The 24,922-nt window shown below is 36.1% G+C and overlaps 1 protein-coding gene, 1 long non-coding RNA gene and 1 other non-coding gene across 4 annotated transcripts; 2 read left to right on the top strand and 1 right to left on the bottom strand.

Annotated features, from left to right (window-relative positions):
- Positions 1–1,983: 1,983 nt before the first annotated feature.
- On the top strand, positions 1,984–2,090 carry LOC120886046 (U6 spliceosomal RNA). The gene has a single exon (XR_005728819.1). It is a non-coding gene; the product is annotated as a U6 spliceosomal RNA (small nuclear RNA).
- Positions 2,091–5,462: 3,372 nt separating this feature from the next.
- Positions 5,463–12,726, top strand: Btf3 (basic transcription factor 3). 2 transcript variants are annotated; one of them, XM_078043632.1, is made up of 5 exons: positions 5,463–5,621; positions 6,193–6,261; positions 9,408–9,521; positions 9,840–10,041; positions 11,357–12,726. In XM_078043632.1, exons 2-5 carry the CDS (start codon positions 6,193–6,195, stop codon positions 11,440–11,442), a joined length of 471 nt encoding a protein of 156 aa, XP_077899758.1. In that variant the 5' UTR covers positions 5,463–5,621; the 3' UTR covers positions 11,443–12,726. The 2 variants fall into 2 exon arrangements, with proteins under 2 accessions (XP_077899758.1, XP_077899753.1); XM_078043627.1 differs by lacking the exon at positions 5,463–5,621 and adding an exon at positions 5,628–5,858.
- A 5,580-nt stretch (positions 12,727–18,306) lies between these two features.
- LOC144376321 (uncharacterized) lies at positions 18,307–24,651 on the bottom strand. The gene is made up of 3 exons (XR_013436635.1): positions 24,501–24,651; positions 19,014–19,113; positions 18,307–18,751 (listed from the first exon to the last, which is right to left on the bottom strand). It is a non-coding gene; the product is annotated as an uncharacterized LOC144376321 (long non-coding RNA).
- Between the last annotated feature and the right edge of the window lie 271 nt (positions 24,652–24,922).

Below are 24,922 nucleotides of genomic sequence, written 5' to 3'. Positions count from 1 at the left end.
TATTTCTGCTAATTAGGTCATTTGAGTGAGTTGGAAGGTGACCTGAACCTAAAGCCTTCTTCCTGCTGCTCTTTTGTTGTGTTGTTTTTGCTGGCAAGCACGCTTAGGAAGATGGAAGAATTGACTGTAGCAGCTTTGTAAGTGGTAAGTAGTAGTTGCTACAGTATCATTTCAATTCTCAAGTTGTAGCTACAGTGGTATACTCTTAATATTAGTAATTCATGGCATCTTAATTCTCTACCTTCCTCCTTGGTACAGACAGTGGATGCAGCTCCCTTGACAACCCAGTTCTGCAGTACTACCCTGGGACAATATGAGCCAAAGCCCCCTCATCCAGCCCTTTAAACAATTTTCTAAACACCAATTCTCTATATTAAATCCTTGTATGTTTAAAGTAGAAAGATCTATTTCCTGTGACTAAACAGATTCATACAATGACTAGTAAAGATATAAAAGCATCCCAAGTTGATCTGCACAATTCAATCCCAATAAAAAATTAAATAATTGAACAAACCCTAAAATTCCATATATACCCTAAAATGTATATATGGAATAAATATCTGTGAATATATCAACTTAAAAATAAAAGATGGAATTATCATCTCTTAAGAATATGAGTTTATGTGTTGATTTGATAATTATTAATGGTGAGTGATGGGTCTACAGGTGTTTATTATTATTTTTATTTTTTATTTATCTTAAGTTTTCCATAATAATGTACAAAGAATATTTAGTCCAGAATTCAAAAGGAGTTAGTATTAGAATTATAAATTTAGGATTCTTCAATATAATAATATTTAAAACTATGGGGTAGGATATATTACTATTTGGGGAGAAAAATAAAAGAGAACAAGGACTAAAAAGTGAGCAATTCAAAATCAACTCAAAATAAACCAAAGTAGACTGAGGAGACACCAGAAAAGTTGAAAAAACATGAAAATGAGATATTTTGGAAGCCTGAAGAAGAAAATGTTTCAAAAGCATAGAAGTGGCCAAGGGTGCCAAATGCTGCTCAAGGTTTAAAAAGCGAAAACTCGGAATTTATCTTTTTTGATTTGCTAAGCTAGAGGTTCAGACAATTGTTTTGGAGAAATTCTGCTATAAAAGGGAGCCCAAATGTTAAGTAGTGGCTACAGGGTAACACAATTCAAAAGAAAATTTTTGCTTTGTCTCTTTAAAGATGTCTGGTGTTAAAGCATTTTATTGTACTAGTAGAATGATGTAGGTGAATGTACAAAACAAAGACAGGTAGGAGACAATAATAGAATCAAAATCCTGAAACAGGGATTGAGTATGGGTAGAGGCAATTTTCTTCCAGGCATAGCAGGAGTGAAGGTGACATTTATACATTAAATACGTATAAATGGATAGATTTAGTGCAGGGAAGACAAGGTTGGTTGTATCCATTTTCAAACCTTTAACCCCCTAAGCCTTAGCTCCTTCACCAGTAAAATGAGGAGTATCCTCTCATAAGATTTCTATGAGGATCAAAGAGCAAGAACTCAATATAACCTAGTGGGAAATAAAGATTCCTGATTCAGTTTTCCACTAACTCAACAAAATTATCAATCTCTCACTTTGAATTTAATAAAATAATGAGGTTGAGAGTGTTTCAGCAGTATTGCCTGAGTCTTGGGAGAGAGAAAAAATATAGGCATTAACTTGACAAACACAGAGATACTAGAAAAAGAGTACACGGAAGTTTACAAAGAAAGAAAACAAAGGAGGAGATGAAGGAAGAGATGAAGAAGAACAATGATGAAGATGATGGAGATGACTTTGAAGAAAAGAAGGACTATGAAGAAAACAACAAGAAAAAGACTAAATGAAGAAGAAGTCATTATTGTCTATTGTGGCTATCTGGCAAGGGCTAGGTCATGAAGCAACTAAAACCATAGGAGCATTCATCCTAAGTGATTTCTCAAAACCTCTTGCAGATCAGAATGGGACCCAAAGGCCTTTAAGAAATAAACATAATAAATAGTGCTTGTTTCGGCAGCACACATACTAAGATTGGAACAATACAGAGAAGATTAGCATGGCCCCTGCACAAGGATGACAAACAAATTCATAAAGAGTTCCATATTTTTTATATACCAAGCTCTGAAAGAAAATGGATGCTAGCTGAGAATACTAAACCCAGCAAAATTAAGCTTCAGAATTGATGATAAAATAAAAACTTTCCATGATAAACAAAACATAAAAGAATTCATAACTAGAAAGCCTGTACTACAAAACATTCTCAATAAAATATTTCATGAAGAAAAAATGAAAGTGAAAACCAGCAAAGGGAGAAGGATACTATACTAGAAGGATACTCAATCAAAGGATAAACTAATTCAAAGTAAAAACCACAAATAAATCAAAATAAAAGAAAATAAAAATAATTTCTCAATAACATTTAATATAAATGGCCTAAACCCATCAACCAAAAGACACAGACTGACAGGTTGGATTAAAAGACAAAAGCCAACAATATGCTGTCTTTAAGAGAATCATCTCATAGGCAAAGACATCCACAGACTGAAGGTAAAAGGATGGGAAACAAACATATCATTCACATGGATCTTGTAAACAAACAGGGTTTTCTATCCTCACATCAGGTAAAGTGGACTTCAAACCAAAGTTAATCAGAAGGGACAGAAGGACATTTCATACTGCTTAAGGGAAGTATACAACAACAAGACATACCAATTGTAAATATTTATGCCCCAAACAATGGAGCATCTACATATATTAAACCAATCCTTCTCAGTTTCAAGAATCAAATAGACCACAACATAATAATAGCAGGTAACTTTAACATGCTTCTGACACCACTGGATAGATCCTCCAAACAAAAACTATAGAAGTAAAAATATATAATTGATAATTCAGATTTTTACATAGATATATAGAATATTTCATCCATCAATGACTGAACACACTTTCTTCTCAGCAGTACACAGATCTTTCTCTAAGATAGACCATGTTATGTAAATTATCACATGTTGGTATACAATTGTAATATTGTTTTAGCATCTATAGGGTAATTTTGATAGCTCCTTTCCACTAATATTAATTTTTTGTTCTTACTTTTTTCTTAACTTGTTTTGTTTCAAACTTTAGCTTTATCATATATTTCTGTTTACTCTTATTTTTTCCTTCCTACTCCCTAATTTGAAAATAATTTGTTAACCTAACTTCTTTCTGATATAAGTACTTTAAGTTATAAATGTTCATCTGAGTACTGTTTCATCCCAGAGATTCTGGTATTTTAAGATATTATTATCATTTAGTTCAAAGCACTTCTTATTTACTTTACTTGTGCTTTCTTCTTTGACCTGTGAGATATTTATAAGTGTGTCATTTAATTTTGAAGTAGTTGACATGTGAGAGTGGGGGTTCTATATATCTTAAAGTGATTGGTTTCTAATGTAATACATCATGTAGGAAACACAGTCTGCATGATTTCAAATTTGAAAATAAGTAATGGAAATGCTTTTTACGTTGACTATATTGGTTACATACGTGTCAAAACAGATCAAACTGCATACTTCAAATATGTGCATTTTATTATACTTCAATTTTACCTCAATAAAGCTATGAAAAAATTAAAAAGAAATATGCGTAATATAAAGTGAATATTTTGGCTCCTGCTAAAGTACAACTCAGAGATGAAAACAATTCATGGGTTTTGATTAGATCATAAACTATACACCACAGAGGACAAACAGGTTTCTCCTTTCTCGCCTTCTCTATAGGCTATCTTGAATGAAGAGTAAATAATTCTTAGGCTGTTCCAGCTCATCAGTGAAGTGTGAAAGCCAATTATTGACATTTGGGAGCACACAGAAATGTGTGCTCCCAAATGTAGACATTGGGAGCACACAGAAAATGGTATTTCCAAACAAGATTACAAGGAAGTAACTACTTGGATGGTGGAGAGGAGAAAAAATCCCTTCAGTTGTTTTTGAAGAGATTGATATGTAAATATGACCAGAACTAGAAATAAGTGCCTGGCTGCTCACAAAATAAGTGGGAAACAGCTGGGGTTAAAATAAAATTCTTCTCTTCTATAATCATCTTTGATATTTAAAATTACAAAAGAGTAAAAAATAACTCACATTTCCTGAAAACAGATGTATAACAATTCTCGAAAACAGGTATTGATTACATATGTACAAAATCTTGTTTATGTAAAACAAGAAAACATCACAACTAGGAAGTTTCAAATGCTCTTTGTATCACGTGGAGGAAAGGGGTGAAAATGTTCCTGGACAAAGACATACATTCCTTTCAAAAAGGGAAGTATTTCCATATATTTTATATCTTTATTGTACTGGATAATTTGGGCAGCATTTTTATTTGATCTTCACCATCAGGATGGGAATTCACATGATCTAACAATACTAACACCCTTTTATGTACTAAAACTTACTCATTTTATAATAGAAGCAACATTTTTTAATATAAAATAACTGTTACGATTAATCTAAAAAGCAATATCTCAGTGATTTTCTTAATAAGATACCACAGTTTTAGTAAATTTGCACCTAAAAAATATTCAAAGAAAAAAATTATCTTAATTGGAAGGAGTATGCACTTACACAAATTTTCTTGCTATATAAATTTTATTTTCTCTGGCTAAGATTTTTTGACTTACTTTTGAAATGCAAAAACATTTCATAGATATGACCACAAAATTTGACTAGATAGCATCTTTTGTTTTAGTTGCCATTTTAAAAATTGGTTTTAAGATTTCCTTAAAGCTTGTCCTGGCACTTAACATATTTTAACCCACATCCACGAATTTAGTCTCTCCAAACACAGCAGGCACAATTTTGTCTTTGACTGAATTAGTTAAGAAAGGTAAAATCTGTTCCATTGTGAATCGCTATTGACAAATCCATGCCAATTCGCTATCAAAAGTAGCTTTTTGCCTATGAAAGAAATAGAAGGTAAACACATAGCTGGGTTTTAAAAGGTTCATTGTCCTCTAGAGTCGCTGAAAAGAAGATTATCCAGCCCCACCTCTGGTCCTACAAATTGCTTTTAGAGGGGTGGAGCTCAGGGATGAATTCTGAACACACTCCTCAGAAATGCTGAACCGAAATCTACAAAACCATCTAATCTTGGAAAGCAAAATTAGCTTCGCAGTTTTTGACAGTTCTCCGATCTACACATTTCAGTGTGTGGACACCTGCCAAACACACGAGCACAGGTTGGGCACCCTAAACCCTTTCTTCTGACCTTAACGAACTTCGGGATCGGGCCCGAAGGAGTTAAGATGCATTTACTCAACCTTAACTGTAAAGAATCAAGTTTTCGGACTTCGCTGCCCTTTCCCGGGACTATGGGCGGCGCCCCCATGCAGACTACCGCCGCTGGAAAACAAGAGGAGACTGGAGGCCGGCTGCTGGCAAAGCCATCACAAACGTCGCGGCGCGCCGCTGCGCGTGCGCAGTGAGACAAAGCCTATTTCCTGACTTTTGGAGGAAGTGGCGTTGCATCACTTCCGACCTCCCTCTAGCTGCCATCTTGCGTCCCCGCGTGTGTGCGCCTAATCTCAGCTGGTCTGCCTGAGACCCCCTGAGCGCCAACCCTAGTCCCCCGCGCGGCCCCATTTCCGCTCCGACAAGGTACAAAAAGGCTCTGGACGCCAGCGTGGGAGGAGGACGGGATCGGGGCGGGAAGTTCCCGGAAGGAGCGAGACAGGGAGGGACAGGGCTGAGGACAGGAAGGCGATGCGACGGACAGGCGCACCCGCTCAGGCTGACTCTCGGGGGCGAGGTCGAGCCAGGGGCGGCTGCCCTGGGGGCGAGGCGACGCCGTCTCTTCCTCCACCTCGCGGCGGAACCCGAGGACAGGAGCCTCAGGTACCGCGAGGCTTGCGGAGATGCGCCGGGCCGGGCAGGCCCTGGCTAGGCCGAGGCCGAGCCAGGGCCGGGGTGGGGGGAGCTGGACAGGCATGGGGGTAGAGCCCTTGTTTAGGGCTGTAAGTGGCGGGGGGGGGGGTTGTGGGGGTGAGAGGGGGAGATGGGTGCTCCTTGAGCTCTCTCCGAGCCGAAATTTGGAGCTTTGCGGGGTGGATTTGGGATGAAGGCCTTGGCCTGTGTAGGACATTTGTTCTACTGGTGTTTTGGGAAATAGCGAGCGTGGAATGCGAGATTGAGTTTGACTTTTCCATGCTGAGAATGTCCCTTTTTCTAGATGAAAGAAACTATCATGAACCAGGAAAAACTCGCCAAACTGCAGGCACAAGTGCGAATTGGTGGAAAAGTAAGTTTTAGTAGTTTTATTTTTGACATTCTATTTGCACTTAGGATATTGTTGATTTGCCACTTTGCCCATCTTGAGAAATTAACAAAAGTAGTAAATTCGGGGTGAGGGCGGGAAGTGCAGGTTAGATAAATATGAATGAGACTTGCAGGTTGTATGTTAAAAGGGATAAAAGCAGATGAATCGAGAATAAATAAACATTTGAACTAAAAAACATTGCTTTTATGTAAATGTTTGCTTTCAGTGTTACAGTGAATAAGTAGAACCAAAATGTTTCCCAATTTTTTTAGTAGGAAAAAATGTGTCATTTCAGTTAGATCCTTGTTCTCCATAACTTGACTTGTTTTGGTTTAATTTGTACAAAGTCAGTGGGATTTTTTTGTTCCTTTTCTGTACTAGGGATCTAGAACCAGCACATGCTAGGCAAGTACTCTACCACTGAGCTACACTCTCAGCCCTTTTTGTTTTTCAATAGTTTTTCCTATTAATACTTAAGTTAGAAGTTTGTGTCATATAAATTAAGACCTTTCTGTAAAGCATTCTGAGCAAAGTGCCCTTCTGGTTAGTTCTGTATTTTCAAGGATATTTGAAAATATCTTTCTATACATTTTGGAGTTTAAGAACAGTGATTGTTTTGAAAGTATTACCTAAGCAGATGTCTTTTCTATTCTGACTTTGCAGTTATGCTAAAACTGAGAGAATGGAAATAATTGAATTTTAAATGATCATTTTGGGGTTAATTGAGTCTCCCCCCTCCCCCTTGTGGATACTGATTGTTCATGGCGGTTCTTTTTGGGACTTGTTTTTCAGATCATTCTCTATGTAATTTACTTAAGTCAGAAGTTTGCTTTAGACAGAAGTCTGCCTACTTGTATTTTGTATTGTTAGCACATTCCTAGTATTTAACAAGGTGTGGCAGCTTGTTGAAACAGAGCATGTCTTTACTTGGTAAAACTTGTGAGGCTTCCATAGTACAAGTTTATTATCTATTAAATTTTCCAGACTTTAAGCATTTGCCTTCAAGAAGAGTCTATTGTGAAGTAGGCAAAAGTTTAACTTAGGTTAAATAGTTATGATGCAGCTCTGATAAATTACTGGACTTTGCCAGCAGTGAATATCCTGATTGCCCCTGCATCCTTTCTTCTGCTGACACTTTTAATCTTCAAGATCCACACTTTTCACATTAACACATTAAGTGTTTTAGGTGTTTCTTGTCCTTTTCAACAATTACCAGGCTGTAGCCTTTGGAAGCCAGAAAAACTCATCATATTCTTTGCGAACTATCATTGGGATGTTCTATATCAGTATATTTTTAGCCATTATTCCACAGTTTGAGGAATAATGTTCTTGTGTGCAAGCTTGTTACTCTGATCATTAGGTTTTACTGTTGAAAGGCATCATACCAGGGCAAAAGAAACTCTTAAGGTTTTCCAAGATTTTTAAAGCTGACTTTCTAGCTTAACATCTTAATACTTGTTAGCTTATATAAAAGTATTTCTGTTGTCATTGTACTATGTAAACATTTTCTATACCTTTTAAAAAACCTACTTATGGGATGTGAAATTGAGTGAGTTTTGCCTTAGAGTAAGTGATGTCAGCTACTTTTAAGGTTTTAAGGATTGATATTATAAAAGCTTTCGATTGCATTATTTAATCAGAACAAAATAACTTAGTAAAAATTGAACTCTGCACATGTGAAATGTATAGAACCTATAGGTGGTTTGCTGGTTTTGTTTTTGTAATCTTACGGGTATCTTTGGAAATGAGGTATCTATCTACACAACCACTTCAGTGTGATTATTATTCTGTTTGGGGGAGGATTTGATAATCAGTTTGTGTGTGTGTTCTTTAAATGGTGATTTATTTAAGCCTTTGCTATTTTTAATCCTGAAAAGGTAAAATTTAAGAAGGGAAAAGTCTTTAGGGGGATTTCTAGCCTAGTAGTGGAGTCATTTTTTTAAAAATATGTAATTAATCTGTGATAAATGCCTAGTATAATAGAAGCATTTTTAAAATACAGAGATGGGAGTGACTTGGCACAGGAGTATTAGGGAAGGCACAGAAAAGGTAACGGCTTGATAGTGTTTTAAAAGATGAATCAGAAATAGATTTAGAGTTTTGGGGTTGGTGAGGTGGTTGGTGTCCTTGAGTGTCTTCAATGAGCTAGATTGGGTAAACAGTGAACAGAATAGATGCCTCCAGAAACTCAGATTATATTTTACAGAAATAAGTTTTATAAGGAAAAGTAAACCAGGATAGAAAGATGAGTATAGGAGTTGCTATTTTATATTTTTAATTGATAAAAGCCTCTTTGATAAGGTAACATAAGAACAGAGTTCTGCAGTGAGGAAGGGAACCATGCATATGCTAGGAGAAGAGAGCATGTATCACTGCCCTGGGTTCATAGCCTGTTTGGCCTGTTTAAGGAACAGCAAAGAGGTTTATTTGGCTATGGAGAATATGGTCAAGCAGAGTATTAAGGGCAGTCCAGATCATGTATGGGGGCCTTGTAAGTTAAAATAAGAACTTCAGATTTTTACTCTAGGATTCTGTAGAAGTACATGTATAGATCTATATGATTATTCCACACACTATCTTGCCTGGGAGTATTGTTTTAAATGTTGATTTTTCTTTAACGTAAAAGTAAGTAATTTTGGATGTGGAGCTTTTTAAAATAATTACTTTTATAACAGATAGTATAAAAGGACTTAAATGTTAAGGACTTTCAAAGGATTTTTTTTTACTGTTATTTTATTTATTTATTAAAGAGAGAGAGAGAGAGAATTTATTTATTTTTACATCTTTATTTGTATGTGGTGCTGAGGATCGAACCCGGGCCACACGCATACCAGGCGAGCGCGCTACCCCTTGAGCCACATCCCCAGCCCTCAAAGGATTTTTTTAAAAAAAAATCTGACAAAACTTAAAAGCTTAGAAGTTACTAAAGATTTATAAACAATTCTTTACTTTTTCTCTTTTTGCTTCCGTCTTTACCTTAGTTTGCCTACTTAACTGCATAATTTGTGGTTAAGGTTATTTTCTCATGCAGAATCTAAAGCCAGAAAAGAATTAGAAACTGCTCCCACTTGAAAATGTTTATTGTTATATTATAAATGTGCTGTTTTCTCCTTTCCTCCCTATATTAGGGAACTGCTCGCAGAAAGAAGAAGGTGGTTCATAGAACAGCTACAGCAGATGATAAAAAACTTCAGTTCTCTTTAAAGAAGTTAGGGGTAAACAATATCTCTGGTATTGAAGAGGTAAGAGTCAAATAAGACTTGGCTGGAAAAAGATTACATGTTCATGCAATAAAAAAATTGTAAATCTGTTTTTAGCAAAGTATTTCATATCCCGCTAGACTTTAAAGTTTCTAAAATGTGTTTTACTCTGTTAACTAATATGAGGGAGATTGTTAAGTTTGAGAGCTATTTGATAACAGATTTCATTGCAGGCAAAATTTCACCTGAATTTCAAAGTGAAATAATAGATTAATTAGCCAGATTTCAGTTTTTTGTTTTTGCTTTTAAAGGGCTCTTGAATGGGCATACTAATTTTATTTATTTATTTTTTCTTTTTAGGTGAATATGTTTACAAACCAAGGAACAGTGATCCACTTTAACAACCCTAAAGTTCAGGCGTCTCTGGCAGCAAACACTTTCACCATTACAGGCCATGCTGAGACAAAGCAGCTGACAGAAATGCTACCCAGCATCTTAAACCAACTTGGTGCAGACAGTCTGACTAGTTTAAGGAGACTGGCTGAAGCTCTGCCCAAACAATGTGAGTTTCCTCGAAGTGGTTTTACTAGGGGTACTTATTTAGCAGCGCATTTTTTTGATCTCAGGGCTCAAAGTTGATGAGATTTTTGTTTTTAAATCTGGAATGTGAACTTTAGTCTTAAATACACACTTTTAACTGATTTTTAAACAAGTGTTCTTGGTGTTCGTAGAATTTATCTAGTTTTTTGTGATCATTATAGTTGATTTAGTGGAGTATTTGTTTTGTACTAAGGATATTTACCTTTGTTTGCTGGAAATGATGAAAATGTTAATTTTGGACTTTCTGGTAACCACTAATAAGTTAGAATTGATTAAAAATATATTAGTGTAATTAACTGTTCCGTATCATTCATCATTTCTATGTGCTGGGAATATTTGGACTCTTGAAGTTATTTTGGAATACATAACAAATTGTCTGCTGTAGTTGTAGATTTCTTTAGTTGTATTACTACAGTTGGAATTGCCAATAATTATTAAGAGATGACCTGCCAGTGTTTTAGAGGTTTTAATTACAGTTTGCTAGGGATTTTGTTCAAGATAGAGAGTAGTGTAGTTGAATACATATACATAAAGGGGGAGGATGCAACAACTTTACACTGAGGGTTTTTGCTTAAGATTTTGAAGAATGGGAATATAGGAGGAAATCTGTCTTATTATATGACTTAATATTTAGTCACCCATGTTTTTCTAGGTGTTGACTCCCTCTGCCTCATTTTATATTTGTGTTGATATACATAGATAGATATTAAAAGGTTTTAAGCCATCTTGAGCTCTCAGAACTATAGCAGGTTTTTAAAATATCCCACTGATAATTATAAAGGTCTAGTACTCTGAGATCTCAACCCTCACCCTTTGTTCACATTTTTGTTTGATAAAGGAGTGATGAGGATGAATGCCATTCAAAGACACTTTAAATTTTTTGAATCTTTTATTTCATTTCAGTAAATGTTTGTTGAGCTTTATGCTATGCACAAACAGCAGAGTATCTGACCACTTCATTTGCTTCTTAAAATAATGTTAACCATTAGATGGTGTGTGGGTTTTACCTGTCTGTACCCTGAGGGCTCTTGCCTGCTCTCAGAGCTTATGGTGAGCCAGAGGGATTGAAAAGATGGGTATATAATTTGTCATTATTAATATTCTTGTCCCTTGTAAACATCAGAATATCATGTTATTAATGGTACTATAGGCAAAATCCCACATGTCACTTGCCATTATGAATATAGATTGTAAGAACACTTGGCATTTTATCTGTTCTTTTGTTAATGTTGTTGAAAACCTGGAGAAATATATGTTAATTTGTTTTCCTTTCACAGCTGTGGACGGAAAAGCACCACTTGCTACTGGAGAGGATGATGATGATGAAGTTCCAGGTAGGATCCTTCACTTGTGGTTATCTTAGCAAGGGAGAACAAAGAGTCTTCACAGATAAACTACCTTGGAGATGGGGGTGTGGGAAGTGAGGGGCAGGGGACATGGAATGAAAACAATAATGGAGTGTTTTTAACTAAGACTTAATGTTTTTTTTTTTGTTGTTGTTGTTTTTTTATTGGTTGTTCACAACATTACAAAGCTCTTGACATATAAGACTTAATGTTTATTGGCTTGACTTCTTTTCTGTTTGGGTTCTCAAAGTATAGGTATATAACCTTAAATATTAAATAAGTAGGTATATGATCTGTGGATCAGAAATAACCTTTGATTCCTACTTAAAAATTTGTGAGTTTTGGTCTGGGGTTGTGGCTCAGTGGTAAAGTGCTCACCTAGCACGTGTAAGGTGCTGGGTTCAACCCTCAACATCACAAAAATAAATAAATAAAGATACTGTCCAGCTACGACTAAAAAATTTTTTTTTAAAAAAATTTGTGAGTTCATGAAAAAGCATGGAGAAGTTGCTTAATTATCTTGGGATATAATAAAATCTGTGGCAGAATAGCTTCTTTGGTAATCTTGAAGCATTTTTCTCTTTATTATTGGATAATTTACTTTGTTCTAAAACAAATAATGAAATGAGCAGGAGAATCACTAATATTGCCACTTGGCATAAACAAGTGCATAAGAGCCCAAGAAAACTTTAAAATCGTGTCATTGTCATGGTCTTCTTTGGTTCTGCTTCCCCATATTGATTGATGCATTGCATTGTTTATTTTCTTTTAATGGGAGGGGAATAGAGAGGGTATAAACATTTAAGTGTGCTTATTAAATCATTGTTATTAATAGCTTTCTTTGGTATTAGTTATATGCCAAAACATGCAGTTCTCAATGTACCAAGTAGATAGTGGCCTCTGGAAATAATGACATGTGTTTAAATTTGAGAGCATTTTAAGAATATCTCCTGTTAAGATTTGATAATTGTTTGTAGAGTGGTTTTTTTCAGAATTTTTTTTCCTCCTTAGATCTTGTGGAGAATTTTGATGAGGCTTCTAAGAATGAGGCAAACTGAACTGATCAACTTCTAAAGAAGATAAACTTGAAGAAGTTACTGGGAGCTGCTGTTTTATATTATGACTGCTTTTTAAAATTGTTTTGTTTATGGATCTGATAAAATCTAGATCTCTAATATTTTTAAGCCCAAGCCCCTTGGACACTGCAGCTCTTTTCAGTTTTTGCTTATACACAATTTATTCTTTGCAGCTAATTAAGCTGAAGAAGCCTGGGAATAAAGTTTGAAACAAAGGTTAATAAAGTTCTTTGCCTAGTAAATGGTTTTATTTATTTCATTGACAATGACCCATGCCCAGCAAGCAAAGTTGTCAATGGAAAACTAAACATTGGCATGTTATATGACTGATAGCCTTTGATGAAATATAATTAAAGATTTAAAAATACAGCATAATATAACAAAGGTGATATAAAACTCTCATGCTTGAAAACTTGGCACTCCACAAGCCCTTAGGGTTTCTATGGTTTAACTATATGGTTTGAATATTCCTGTAGGTAAGCAAAGGGTTGTTTTTTTTTCTCTTAATATTGTCTGTCTTCATTGTAACATTAAGAACCTTATGTGTATCATCTTAATTTTTCCCACCTTCATCTTCAATTTATGAAGTAGGAACTTTGTACTTCTATTCTGTAAATACACCTTGAAATTCAGATTCTGTATCCTTTCTTTGTAGAATAATCCTTTTATGAAATGATTGGAAAAAAAGTGTTTCTAGTAGGAATGTCTCCTGGATCACTTTGTATTTTTACTAAGTAATAATCCTATAAATGGCCAGGGCTAATTTTTAAAAGTGTTAGCATACAGTAGAATTGAGAGTATATACAGGTGTAAGAGTTATCATGTAATGTATACTGTGACCAGTGTCGGGATACTTATAGTTCCATCACCCCAGGAAATTCCCTTGACTTAAAGAATTACTGGAAATTTTGTTGAAGCAGCTATACAACTAAAAAAATTACAAATCATGATGAAATGATTGGGCCATGCTTATAGCTCAGTAGTAGAGCACTTGCTTCTCATATGAGGCCCTGTGTTCAATCCTTAGCACCACATAAAAAAATAGATAAAAATAAAGATATTCTGACAACTAAAACTAGATATTTTAAAAAAATACAAAAAAATAATTATGTATAATCAGTAGCAAGACCAGTTAGAGAACAAAATTATTTCTACTTCTGACAATTATAAATATTTATAGCAATTCACAAGGATCTTTTGAAGGTACTATACTGCTATACCTAAAAGTCCCTATTAGTACCAAAAATCAAAAATGAAGGACTATGTAAAGAGTATTTGCATCTTTACATTGACTCATTTTCTTTAACTCCTGTTAAAGTACATTGTTACAGTAACAATGGACCCTGAGGACTGAACAATTAACAAAATTACAAACTGGTTGGGCTTTGCTACATTGATTCCAGTTTCCACTGCAACCCCTACTGGGGCCCCTCATAGCTTCCTTCTTGGCAGAGATGATGGTGTGTAAAGCTGTTACATAAGTCATTTTTACATGTAGCTGACAAAACCAAGTAGAATACTATGGGAGGGCAATGAAGTGGGAAGGTCTGGAGTGGGAGACCTTCCCAAACTCTGGAAAGTTTGCATTTCTGTTAATAATGCTGGTATCTATCTGAAATGCTTTGAATAGCATAAAAGTCCTCTATTCATCCTGAGTCTTTAGGATGACAGTAATAGGTCATGCGCTTAAGAAAACTGCTACTATCACAATAAGTGTCCAGCTGTTTGACCTAGATCTATAGAAGAGAACTACATAGAGGTGTAATGGATTTCTAGTCAGACAAGTTTTTTGTTTTTTGCTTTCCTGTAATCTCTTTTATCAGGATAGATAGGGTTATGATACACTTAACAAGTGACTAAAATTTTTAATTGCTACAAAGGTTATTACACTTGACATCTTTAGTTTATGTGTACTTTACTACAGGTACATCCTTTAATTGGAACACTGCCAATCTCATTTATAGGGAAAAGAAGATAAACAACTGGTTCCTCAAACTTGGTGGGAGGTGATACATACTACTAATGTTCACATTTCATCAGCCAGACGAGGTCACATGCATAGTCAAATCTGATGCCCATGGGAGTGTGGGAGGATAATTCTCCCCCAGAGCAGGGTAGTAGATAATTTTGAACAATAATATGATCTACTGTATCCTTGTAGATTTTCTCTTGATTATCTACAATTCCTTTAGATACTATGACATCAATAGTACACCACTTATTTTATGTCTGGTTATAAAAATCCTTAGAGAGCCACTTTATTCAGATGGGGAAACAATTTTGAAGAGGTGAAATTACTTTTCTTAGGTCACCCAGCCCCTACAGTGATAGTACAAGATTCAAACCTAGTCCTGCTCTTTCAAGGTCACTACCTACTGGAAATAATGTTAAGCTCTGACAGACTAGAGGAGCAGGCAATTCTGATCTGGTGGAAAAAGCTTTCTGCTATTAAGACTAGCTATGCTATGGTAACAAAAACGGCATGGTATTGGCACAAAAATAGATCTTGTAGATCAATGGTATAGAATAGAATACACAGAGACAATCACACATAAGTACAGTTATCTCATACTAGACAAAGGTGCCAAACACACATTGTCGAGAAGATAGCCTCTTCAATAAATGGTGCTAGGGAAACCGTGTGCAACAAAATGAAATTAAGCCACTATGTCTCACCATGCACAAAACTCAAAAGTAGATCAAGGACCTAGGAATTAGACCAGAGACCCTACGCCTAATGTCGGATTAGAACCTGGCTTTCTTAATCAGACTCCTAAAACATAAGAAATAAAATCAAGAATTAAATGGGATTGATTCAAACTAAAAATCTTGTTCTCAGCAAAGGAAACAATAATGTGAAGAGAGAGCCCACAGAATGGGAGAACATCTTTAATACATGCACATCAGAGCCCTAATTTCCAGGATATATAAAGAACTCAAAAAACTTAATACCAAAAACAAATAATCAAATCAGTAAATGGGCTAAGGAACTGGACGGACACTTCTCAGAAGATATACAATTGATCAACAAATATATGAAAAATGTTCAACTTCTCTAGTAATTAGAGAAATGCAAATCAAAACTACTTCAGTCAAAATGGCAATTATCAAGAATCAAAAAATATTAAATATTGGCAAGAATGTGGGGGAAAAGGTACACTCATACATTGCTGGTGGCACTGAAAATTGGGGCAACCACTATGGAAAGCAGTGTGGAGATTCCTTATAAAACTTAAAATGGAACCACCATTTGACCTAGCTGGTTCCTCAAACTTGCTGGGAGGTGGTACCCATCCCACTCCTCCATCTATACCCAAAGGCCTTAAAATCAGCATACTACAGTGATGCATCCACATCAATATTCATAGTAGCTCAATTCACAATAGCTAAACTGTGGAACCAACCTAGATGCCCTTCAACAGATGAATGAATAAAGAAACTGTATATATACATAATGGAATATTACTCAGCATTAAAAGAATAAAATTATGGCATTTGTGGATAGAGTTGGAGAATATCATGTTAAGCAAAATAAGCCAATCCCCCCACCCCACCCCCCCAAAAAAAACCAAAGGCTGAATGTTCTCTCTGATAAGTGGATGCTGATCCATAAGGCGGGTGGGGCATAGGGAGAATGGAGGAAATTCGATTGGGTAAAAGGGAGGGGTGGTGGGGAGGGGGAATGGAGGCAGGAAAGATGGTACATGTATGACTGCACATATGGTGCAACTCTACATCACATACAACCAAAAAAATGAAAAGCTGTGCTCCATTTGAGAGCAATGAATCAAAAGGCATTCTGCTGTCATGTATAATTAATTAGAACAGATTTTTTAAAAAGACTAATTATGGACTAAACTAATTTTCAGCTGAATCTGAACCAGGGCCATACTAATGAGATAGACATCTTTTTTTATCTAAAAGCTCTTAAAATTATTATCCTTTATATTTGTTGAAATAATCAAGCTAGAGTCCACTTGTATGAGCCCCATAACCCTGTCCTATGAAGGGAAAAAAAAAAAAACCAAAAACACTACATTCTAAAATTGAGAAACATTTTAAAAAATGGTCAGTGTATCTATATGTTGGCTCTGATTTCTTCGTATTCTTTTTCTTCATTAATACTGGGTCCACATTCTTTTGTAGCTTTTCCTGGTTCCCTACTCAAATAAGACACTTAGGTAAACATGTTACTTTTGAGAGAAATCTGAAGACACCTAATAACAGTTTTCAGATTTTCCAAAATGATAATTAGAAAATTCTTCTTCTATTCACACAAGTTTTCATATCTCCATTTTTGCAGCGAGTTCTGGGAATGCCAATGCAGTCAACAGAGAAAATAGTGTCATATCTCCAACTGGGACACTTTGAACACTGTGAAACTAGACATTTGTATTTATTTTTTTAATTAGTCAATTTGTTCAAATTTGTTATACATAGCAGCAGAATGTATTTCATTCTGGTTGTTTGTACTTATTTATTTTTAAGTTTTTAAAATTCTTTTATTTATTTGTTTGTATGTGGTGCTAAGGATTGAACCCAGTGCCTCGCACATGCTAGGCAAGTGCTCTGCCATTGACCTACAGCCCCAGCACTTGTTTGTATTTATTTTTTAAAAACACAATTGTCAAAATGTCAATGTGGACTAGAAAAGATGATTTTGGCAAGACATAGCTCTTTGGGTATGAAAAATAGTAAAAACTGTCTAATGGGAAAACCGTAGATGTTTATTAGAGATTCTACTTGTGTTTTGTAAAGCCAAGAAGAGTACTACCTCTGCCTTCAATCTAAAAATAAACATACTGATATGTTTCAAAAACAGGGAAGGTTTCATAAGAGTTTGTATGTTCAGTTAGCAGGGAAGAGAATCAGTTGGCATCTAGCCAGAAGAAGTGGATCTCTATATACTTTTATTCCTTTTTTACTAAAGCATTATAGTGGATGAATCCTGGGATGCATTTCTATTTCTAACATGATAACCAAGGACAGGAAATTCAGTGTTTTTTTTTTTTTTTTGATAAGTCTTATATGTTGATAGGAGGCCATGATGCATTGGAATTCTATCTACTGCCACAGTTTTAGAAATAATCCAGCCTTACCACTGGTGATCAAGGGTGCTACTCAATGATAATGCACTCTAGGGAACATGGTGGAAGACAGGGAAGAAAGTGGGGAAGAAAGGGCAAGGACAAGACAAAAGGTGAGAAACAATTTTTTTTTTGAGAGTTAAAGTATTCATTCCACAGATTTTTATTTAATTTTTGTCAAATTTGCCAAAGAAACCCAAATGGAATTTGCTAACATCCAAGAGCTGTCTATTGAGATTATTTCTTTGTTAATTCCAGCAAAACTGGCTTTACTTATTTGTTATCTAAAGAGCTTATTCGCTTTAAATGGATACAAACTACTGGAGTTTTAGAATCGCTTTCTTTTTCTTTTTGGGGGTTGATTCTGGGGATGGAAACAGAACCTCATGCCTGCTAGGCATACATTCCAACACTGAGCTGTATCCCTCAGGCCTTGAGGTGGTAGGATTTCTTAGTGATGTAGATAAGTATCCTAAAGGAAGATTTCTAAGTAGGAATCAATTTAAGTAACTGAAATGTAAGGGTAGCCACTCCAAGAACACATGAAAAAATCAACTACATATTTTAATTTTTAACCTGATTCATCTGAGCAGTCACCACAGTCATTTCTTGTGTTATACCCCTTTATCCACATATGTCCAAGTCTTCTTATTGGAACACTTGAATGTCAAATTTTGTGAGAGACTCTTAGGCATGTGACCTGTACTTGATAAAGACATTATTATTTTTTTTTTTTTTAAAGAGAGAGTGAGAGAGAGGGGGACAGAGAGAGAGAGAGAGAATTTTAACATTTATTTATTTTTTCTTAGTTCTCGGCGGACACAACATCTTTGTTGGTATGTGGTGCTGCTGAGGATCGAACCCTGGCCGCATGCTACCGCTTGAGCCACCTCCCCAGCCCCAAGACATTATTTTTAACATAAAACAATTAGGTTTGGTGAGGTTTGAATAATATTTCTGAATTTTAATTTTTGGCTACTACTGATTATTCCTTAATTTTGATAATTTGTCACCTTCACCATAGTAGGTAGCTGATTCATCTTCTCCGTAACTTCAACCCACCTTGCCATGACCAAGGAGGGAGGGTGGCAAGCAAGTAGTGAAGTCTTCACACAAGAAGCCCAGATGCTGTGAAGCTATTTTGCATTGGTGATATGGTAAATCTGGAAGATACATAAGACAAGTACTGGAGGTTGCCACGTGCATCCATGACCATGAACATCAAGCTTTGATAATATAAGAATGTACCTCTTTTTACCTCCTTCTCTTACCATTGTTCTTTCCCCCATTATTTATTCTCCTTCTTTCTTTCTTTTTCTGACCCATACTTCCAAACTGTGCAGGCCTACTTAACTTGTTTGCATTTTTTTTTTTTTTTTGCAAAACCATTGGTATTTTGGCAAACAAGTGTGTGCTTGTTCCTACCTGAGAAGTAACAGAAGGTGCCTGTGAGGCAGTAGACAGGCCTGGGCTCTGGTGTGAGTTTTGCCATGGATTGCTCATGCCCCCTCCATTATTTTCTTAGCTAGAAACAGAAACAAAGGTAATTATACCAACCTCATGAGGACCTCTATGTTAACTTGAAATGATTTTTAAAAATTTTTAGTTGTAGGTGAACACAATATCTTTATTTTATTTTTGTATGGTGCTGAGGATCAAACCCAGTGCCTCACACGTTTTAGGTGAGCATTCTATCACTGAGCTACAATCGCAGCTCTTGAAATGATTTTTACAAGAGGAGTCAAAAGGGTTAGGGAAGAAAATATCCAAACCTTTATTTTACCATAGTATATTTATCTTCATCCTTCTCAACTATTCATTTTGAACAGGCTTTACAATATGCATAATGTTTGGTGACTGGCGCACACATGATTTATAAACAAATGGTCATATATTTGGAGAGAATGCTAATTTTATTTCATTTAGCTGTTTTGTTACTGAAGGGATTGACAATCATTCACTCCTAGAAGAGGAGCTATCTATCTAGAAGAGTAGCTATCTAGAGGATATCATCCTGGCTGTACTTCAAAATCACCAATGGAAATATTTTTTAAATTATATTAAACTCGTTTTATCCCTGACTCAGTGAATCCTAATCTTAAGAATAGGAATGATATTGCAATTTTAACTGGAATCGAGTTGAATCTGTATACTGCTTTGGATAGTATGGCCATTTTGACAACATTAACTTTGCCTATCCAAGAGCATGGGAGATCTTTTTGTCTTCTAAGGTCTTCTTTAATTTCTTTCTTTAGTGTTCTGTAGTTTTTGTTGTAGAGATCTTTCACCTATTTTGTTAAGTTGATTCCCAAGTATTTTATTTTTTTTTTTGAGGCTATTGTGAATGAGGTAGTTTTCCTAATCTCTCTTTCAGAGGATTCATCACTGATGTATAGAAATGCATTTGATTTGTGGGTATCGATTTTATATCCTGCTACTTTGCTGAATTTATTAACTAATTATAGAAGTTTTCTGGTGCCTTCAATAGATGAATGGATAAGGAAACTGTTATATATACACAATGGAATATTACTCAGTATTCATGGCATTTGCAGGTAAATGGATGGAGTTGGAGAATATCATGCTAAGTGAATAAGCCAATCCCCTCAAAGGCCAAATGTTCTCTCTGATAAGTGGATGCTGATCCAAAATAGGGAGTGGGGAGGCATGGCAAAAATGGAGGAACTTTGATTAGGCAAAGGAGAAGGACGGTAGGGAGGATGTAAGGGAGACAAAAAAGATGGTGGAATGAGATGGACATCATTACCCTAGGTACATGTAAGACTGCACATAGGGTATGATGCTACATTGTGTATAACAAGAGAAATGAAAAATTATGCTACAATTGTATACAATGAATCAAAATGCATACATACCTAATTAAAATAAAAAAAATAGAAACAGGACGATGGTAATGTGATCCTCCTGGAATTTTTAAAGGAAACAGTGGTTTATAATGATCCTTAAGTCTTAATATAATAGTTGTCTAAAATATTGATTTTAGTTATTTTCTCCTTAGCAGATTAGTGTGTGTTAACAAGTCCCATATTAAGAAGCAGAGCCATCTCTTGCCCCTTTAAAGAGTGGATCTATTTAGAAAGCAAGTAGGACAGGAACTGCCAATGAAGACTTAGCCCTTGGCTGAAGAAAGGAATGTACCCAACATAATATGTGGGAACACACATCTGGTGATTGGTCAGTGATGAGTTACAAAATCCAACTCATTTGGCTCAGCTGAAGACAGTCTAGCTCCAGGGACAGTCTAGCTCCAGGGTTCACTCTTGGGTGACAGAATTCTGGAGTGGTTACATGGAAGTGGTTACATTGAACCCAGAGGTACTTAACCACTGAGTCACATCCCCAGCCATTTTTTAAAATATTTTAATTTAGAGAAAGTGTCTTGCTGAGTTATTACTTAGGACCTTGCTAAGTTGCTAAGGCTAGCTTTGAACTCATAATCCTCCTGCCTCAGACTCTTGAGCCATTGGATTATAGGTATGCACTACCATGCCTGGCTAGTCCTGTTTCCTTGGAACTATTTTAGTACAGAAATGAATGTTTTTTCTATCACCTACTAGAACTTCAGAATTAGCATCCTTGTCACATACCATGAATATTCACATTATTGGTGAAGGTTTAGACAACCTAAGTGCTAGTAGTGGTAAAAATAGGGTAGAGGATGCAATTTGACTTTCCTAGTCCTTTTGGCACAGGACAAATTTGCACTGAAGATTCTCACTCTGCCAAATTGCAAAACCTTGTAAGCTCTTGCTCCTAAAGCCAGAGTCTCCTCTCCTGTGGTCAGTATTAATTTACCCTTCTCACAGGAGTTGCAGCTTTAAAGTGTTCCCATTCTTTGACTTAGAAATCCTCCTGCTGAGACTCTTATCTCAAGCATATTATCAAATATACAGAAGAAAGCTGCAGGCATGAAGATTTATATTTTTACTTAGTGTAATTGATAACAGGAGATGGTGAGTGATCAATAATGTTAGAGTAGTGAACACCTTATTATTAAAAGTCATCGAATAAACCATCCCATTTTATAGATAATAAGTTCTCAAATGTGAAAGACAATCAATCATAAAAGCACTAATCATGAAAACCAGGACTGGGGGAGTTAGCTATGGCTGTTGCTCATTTGTTCATCATTCATTCTTTCAGCTAGTTTTTATGACATCTCTGCTCTCTGTGGGGCATTGTGTGAGGCTCTGTAGACACATTGGTGAATGAGGTTGACTCTGCCCTTGGTGAACTTCCAGTTTAGAGAACAACATGCTTTTACAAGGGAGGTTTGTGTCAAAATTGCAAGGTTTGGTGCTTGTTAAAAATGTATCCCACACCTCATTCTTAAGATTAGGATTCACTGAGTCAGGGATAAAACGAGTTTAATATAATTTAAAAAATATTTCCATTGGTGATTTTGAAGTACAGCCAGGATGATATCTTCTAGATAGCTACTCTTCTAGATAGATAGCTCCTCTTCTAGGAGTGAATGATTGTCAATCCCTTCAGTAACAAAACAGCTAAATGAAATAAAATTAGCATTCTCTCCAAATATATGACCATTTGTTTATAAATCATGTGTGCGCCAGTCACCAAACATTATGCATATTGTAAAGCCTGTTCAAAATGAATAGTTGAGAAGGATGAAGATAAATATATTATGGTAAAATAAAGGTTTGGATATTTTCTTCCCTAACCCTTTTGACTCCTCTTGTAAACCCCAAGCAATCCATTTGGGAATTACTTCTTCCACCTAAAGGATATTTATTAAAACTGTGAGTGCCAGACAAGAAAGCCTATTTATAAGAAGTCACTATTGCTGCTTTGACTGATTAATACTGGGAATTGGATCCAGGCATGCTTTACTACTGAGCTGCACTCCCAGCATTTTTTTTTTTTAACTTTGAGATGTTGCCCAGGCTGGCCTCTAACTTGCCATCTTCCTGCCCCAGCTCCTGAGTAACTGAAATTACAGGTGAGTGCTATCGCACCTGACAAGAAGTTACTGCTTATTTAGCACCACAGCTTTCAAGGATGCTCAAAAATCTAATGCAAACACTAATAACTAAAATATAATTCGATCTTAAAAGGGAATTTGGGGGCTGGGGTTGTGGCTCAGAAGTAGAGTACCCGCCTAGCACTGGGTTCAATCCTCAGCACCACATAAAAATAAATACATAAAAAAAATAAAGGTATTGTGTCCAACTACTATATATATACATATATATACATATATATGTATATATATAGTGAGAGAGAAAGAGAGAATTTTATATATATTATATATATTACATAATATATAATATATATAGCACTCACCTGTAATCTTATATATATATATATATATATATACATACACACACATATATATATATATATACATATATATATGTATATATATATATGACATTAAACTGGAATTAGAACAACAAAACATATCTTTATGACTCCAGTAGCTATTGTGTATTACAAAACATTCCACTACAGGTCAACAGACATGAGAAAATTTTATGGGCCCTAACACCCATCTTAATTAAGCCATCAACAACCAAGAGGGAGGGAGGAGTTGTGCAGACAATCATTCCAAACGATGAGGTGCTATACAGCAAGCCTGGGGCAGTGGGAGCCTGAGGAGGGAGCGGCACCAGAAAATGGGAGGGTTTGAAGTGCAAACTGTCATTCACCAATCTTTTGGCAGAGGCAGACATGCACGCACACATGCGCACCTGCAGAGTAGGGCTGTTGGGATGCTGAGCTCAAGTGGGGTTGTGCAGCGCTATGCTTTGGGCCTGCCTTGTATTTTTCTCCTTTGCTACCCAGACCCGATTTGATGCAAGGCCAAGTTCTGTACTCAAGAGGGCAGCAGAGAGCAACAAATGAGCCCTGATTCAACTTGGGCTCCTCTTAACGCCAGGCCAAAGGCCACCATGCTTGCTGCTTGGTGAGGAGTCATGAACCACAGGGCCTTTGAGGGCTGGGAAATAGTCCTTGCTTCTATGCCACTCGGTGGTGACTGTCCAGCATGTTTTAAAGTGTTTGGAGGTAAACATCCAATGACTTGCCCCGCTGTTATGACGGTGTTTTCCATTTGGAGCACTGTAATGATTATTTATGAATCTTCAAATACACCCTCATCTACCTTCAGAGAGAGCCTGTGGGGTAAGTGAACTTGGTGTCATGTGCTAATAATTTTATATACAGTATTTCAAATCCTTAGGAAAATCCTGCAAGAATGGTTTTTTAAATATTCATTTTATTTTATTTAATTTTTTTAAGGTGAGGAAACTGAGTCTGAGAAAAAGCATTGTCAAAATCAGGAGTTGAATCTAAAACTGTAATTATTTGCACTATAGCACAGTCTCATACACAACAATTTATAATGGAAAGAATTTGCAACACGAATGAATAAATAAGCACACAAACTAAATAGGTTCCAGATAAATACTAAATGTTGTTCCTGATAGCTCTCAAGAATTGTGCAGGTCTCTTATCCATACTAATGTCTCCCCTCTTTCTCCTCTGTCACTGCTTCACCATCTCAACTTCAACTTTTTGGTTTTTAAAAATGTGAATGTGATGCTGAATTGGAAGGGTTGCTTGACTCTGAGGCTCTTGTCTCCTCAAAACAAGCCAGATACCTTAATGGATAACGGACAACTTGGGAACCCTGGAGACCAAGGAGGACTGTGTATTGGGCTGGTGTCCTGAGGTCACCAACTGACTCAAAGCTAACATTCAAAGTGATGAAAGAGAAGTTGCACTTGGGACTTTTATGTGGAGGAACCCTCTTCCTTAGCCTGTTCCTGGAAACACCCAAATGGCTAGAAATATTAAGAGCTAATTCAATTCATCAGAATTTTGACTCCAACTGTAGCAAAGAAGGGTAAACAAAAAAATCTTTCTAACCTGGAAAACGGCTCAGGATTATTTTTCTTACTTTTCCAGGGCATCTGAAGTAAGCTCTTCAACTCCAGAATGTTTTATTAACATTGTTGTAGTAGGCATCGTTGTTCTGCCAGTCAAGCTTTCCACAAGCACAACATTTTTACATTGGTATTCTTCACTGGCCTTTTCCAAATCATGTTGACATTTCTTTTGCTTTTGAACTTCTGCCCCCCTGTTTTCTCCATGGAATAGGTCATGTCTTATTAGTTTCTTTGAAGATTGGCCTGCTTTTTTAGGGACCTTCTATCACACCGATTTGAGTGCTTTTAAAATATGCAATGAGGACAGATGGGAACAGGGAAATAATTACCTGCCTAATGCAAAGTGTGTACCTGTAAGCTCTAGGTATGCCACAGACTGTCAAAGTTCAGGAAATAATTGTG

This window comes from Ictidomys tridecemlineatus, chromosome 1, assembly GCF_052094955.1.
Source record: "Ictidomys tridecemlineatus isolate mIctTri1 chromosome 1, mIctTri1.hap1, whole genome shotgun sequence".
Classification (NCBI taxonomy): Eukaryota; Metazoa; Chordata; class Mammalia; order Rodentia; family Sciuridae; genus Ictidomys; species Ictidomys tridecemlineatus.
The sequence above is the reverse complement of the archived record's forward strand: the minus strand, read 5'-3'. Positions and strand labels throughout refer to the sequence as shown.

Bases quoted from the DNA above. Each gene is read 5' to 3' on its own strand.
- Btf3 (XM_078043627.1), top strand. From the start codon at position 5,727: ATGCGACGGACAGGCGCACCCGCTCAGGCTGACTCTCGGGGGCGAGGT. The intron at 5,859-6,192 runs GTACCGCGAGGC...CCCTTTTTCTAG, and splicing joins CCCGAGGACAGGAGCCTCAG to ATGAAAGAAACTATCATGAA. The intron at 6,262-9,407 runs GTAAGTTTTAGT...TCCCTATATTAG, and splicing joins AAGTGCGAATTGGTGGAAAA to GGAACTGCTCGCAGAAAGAA.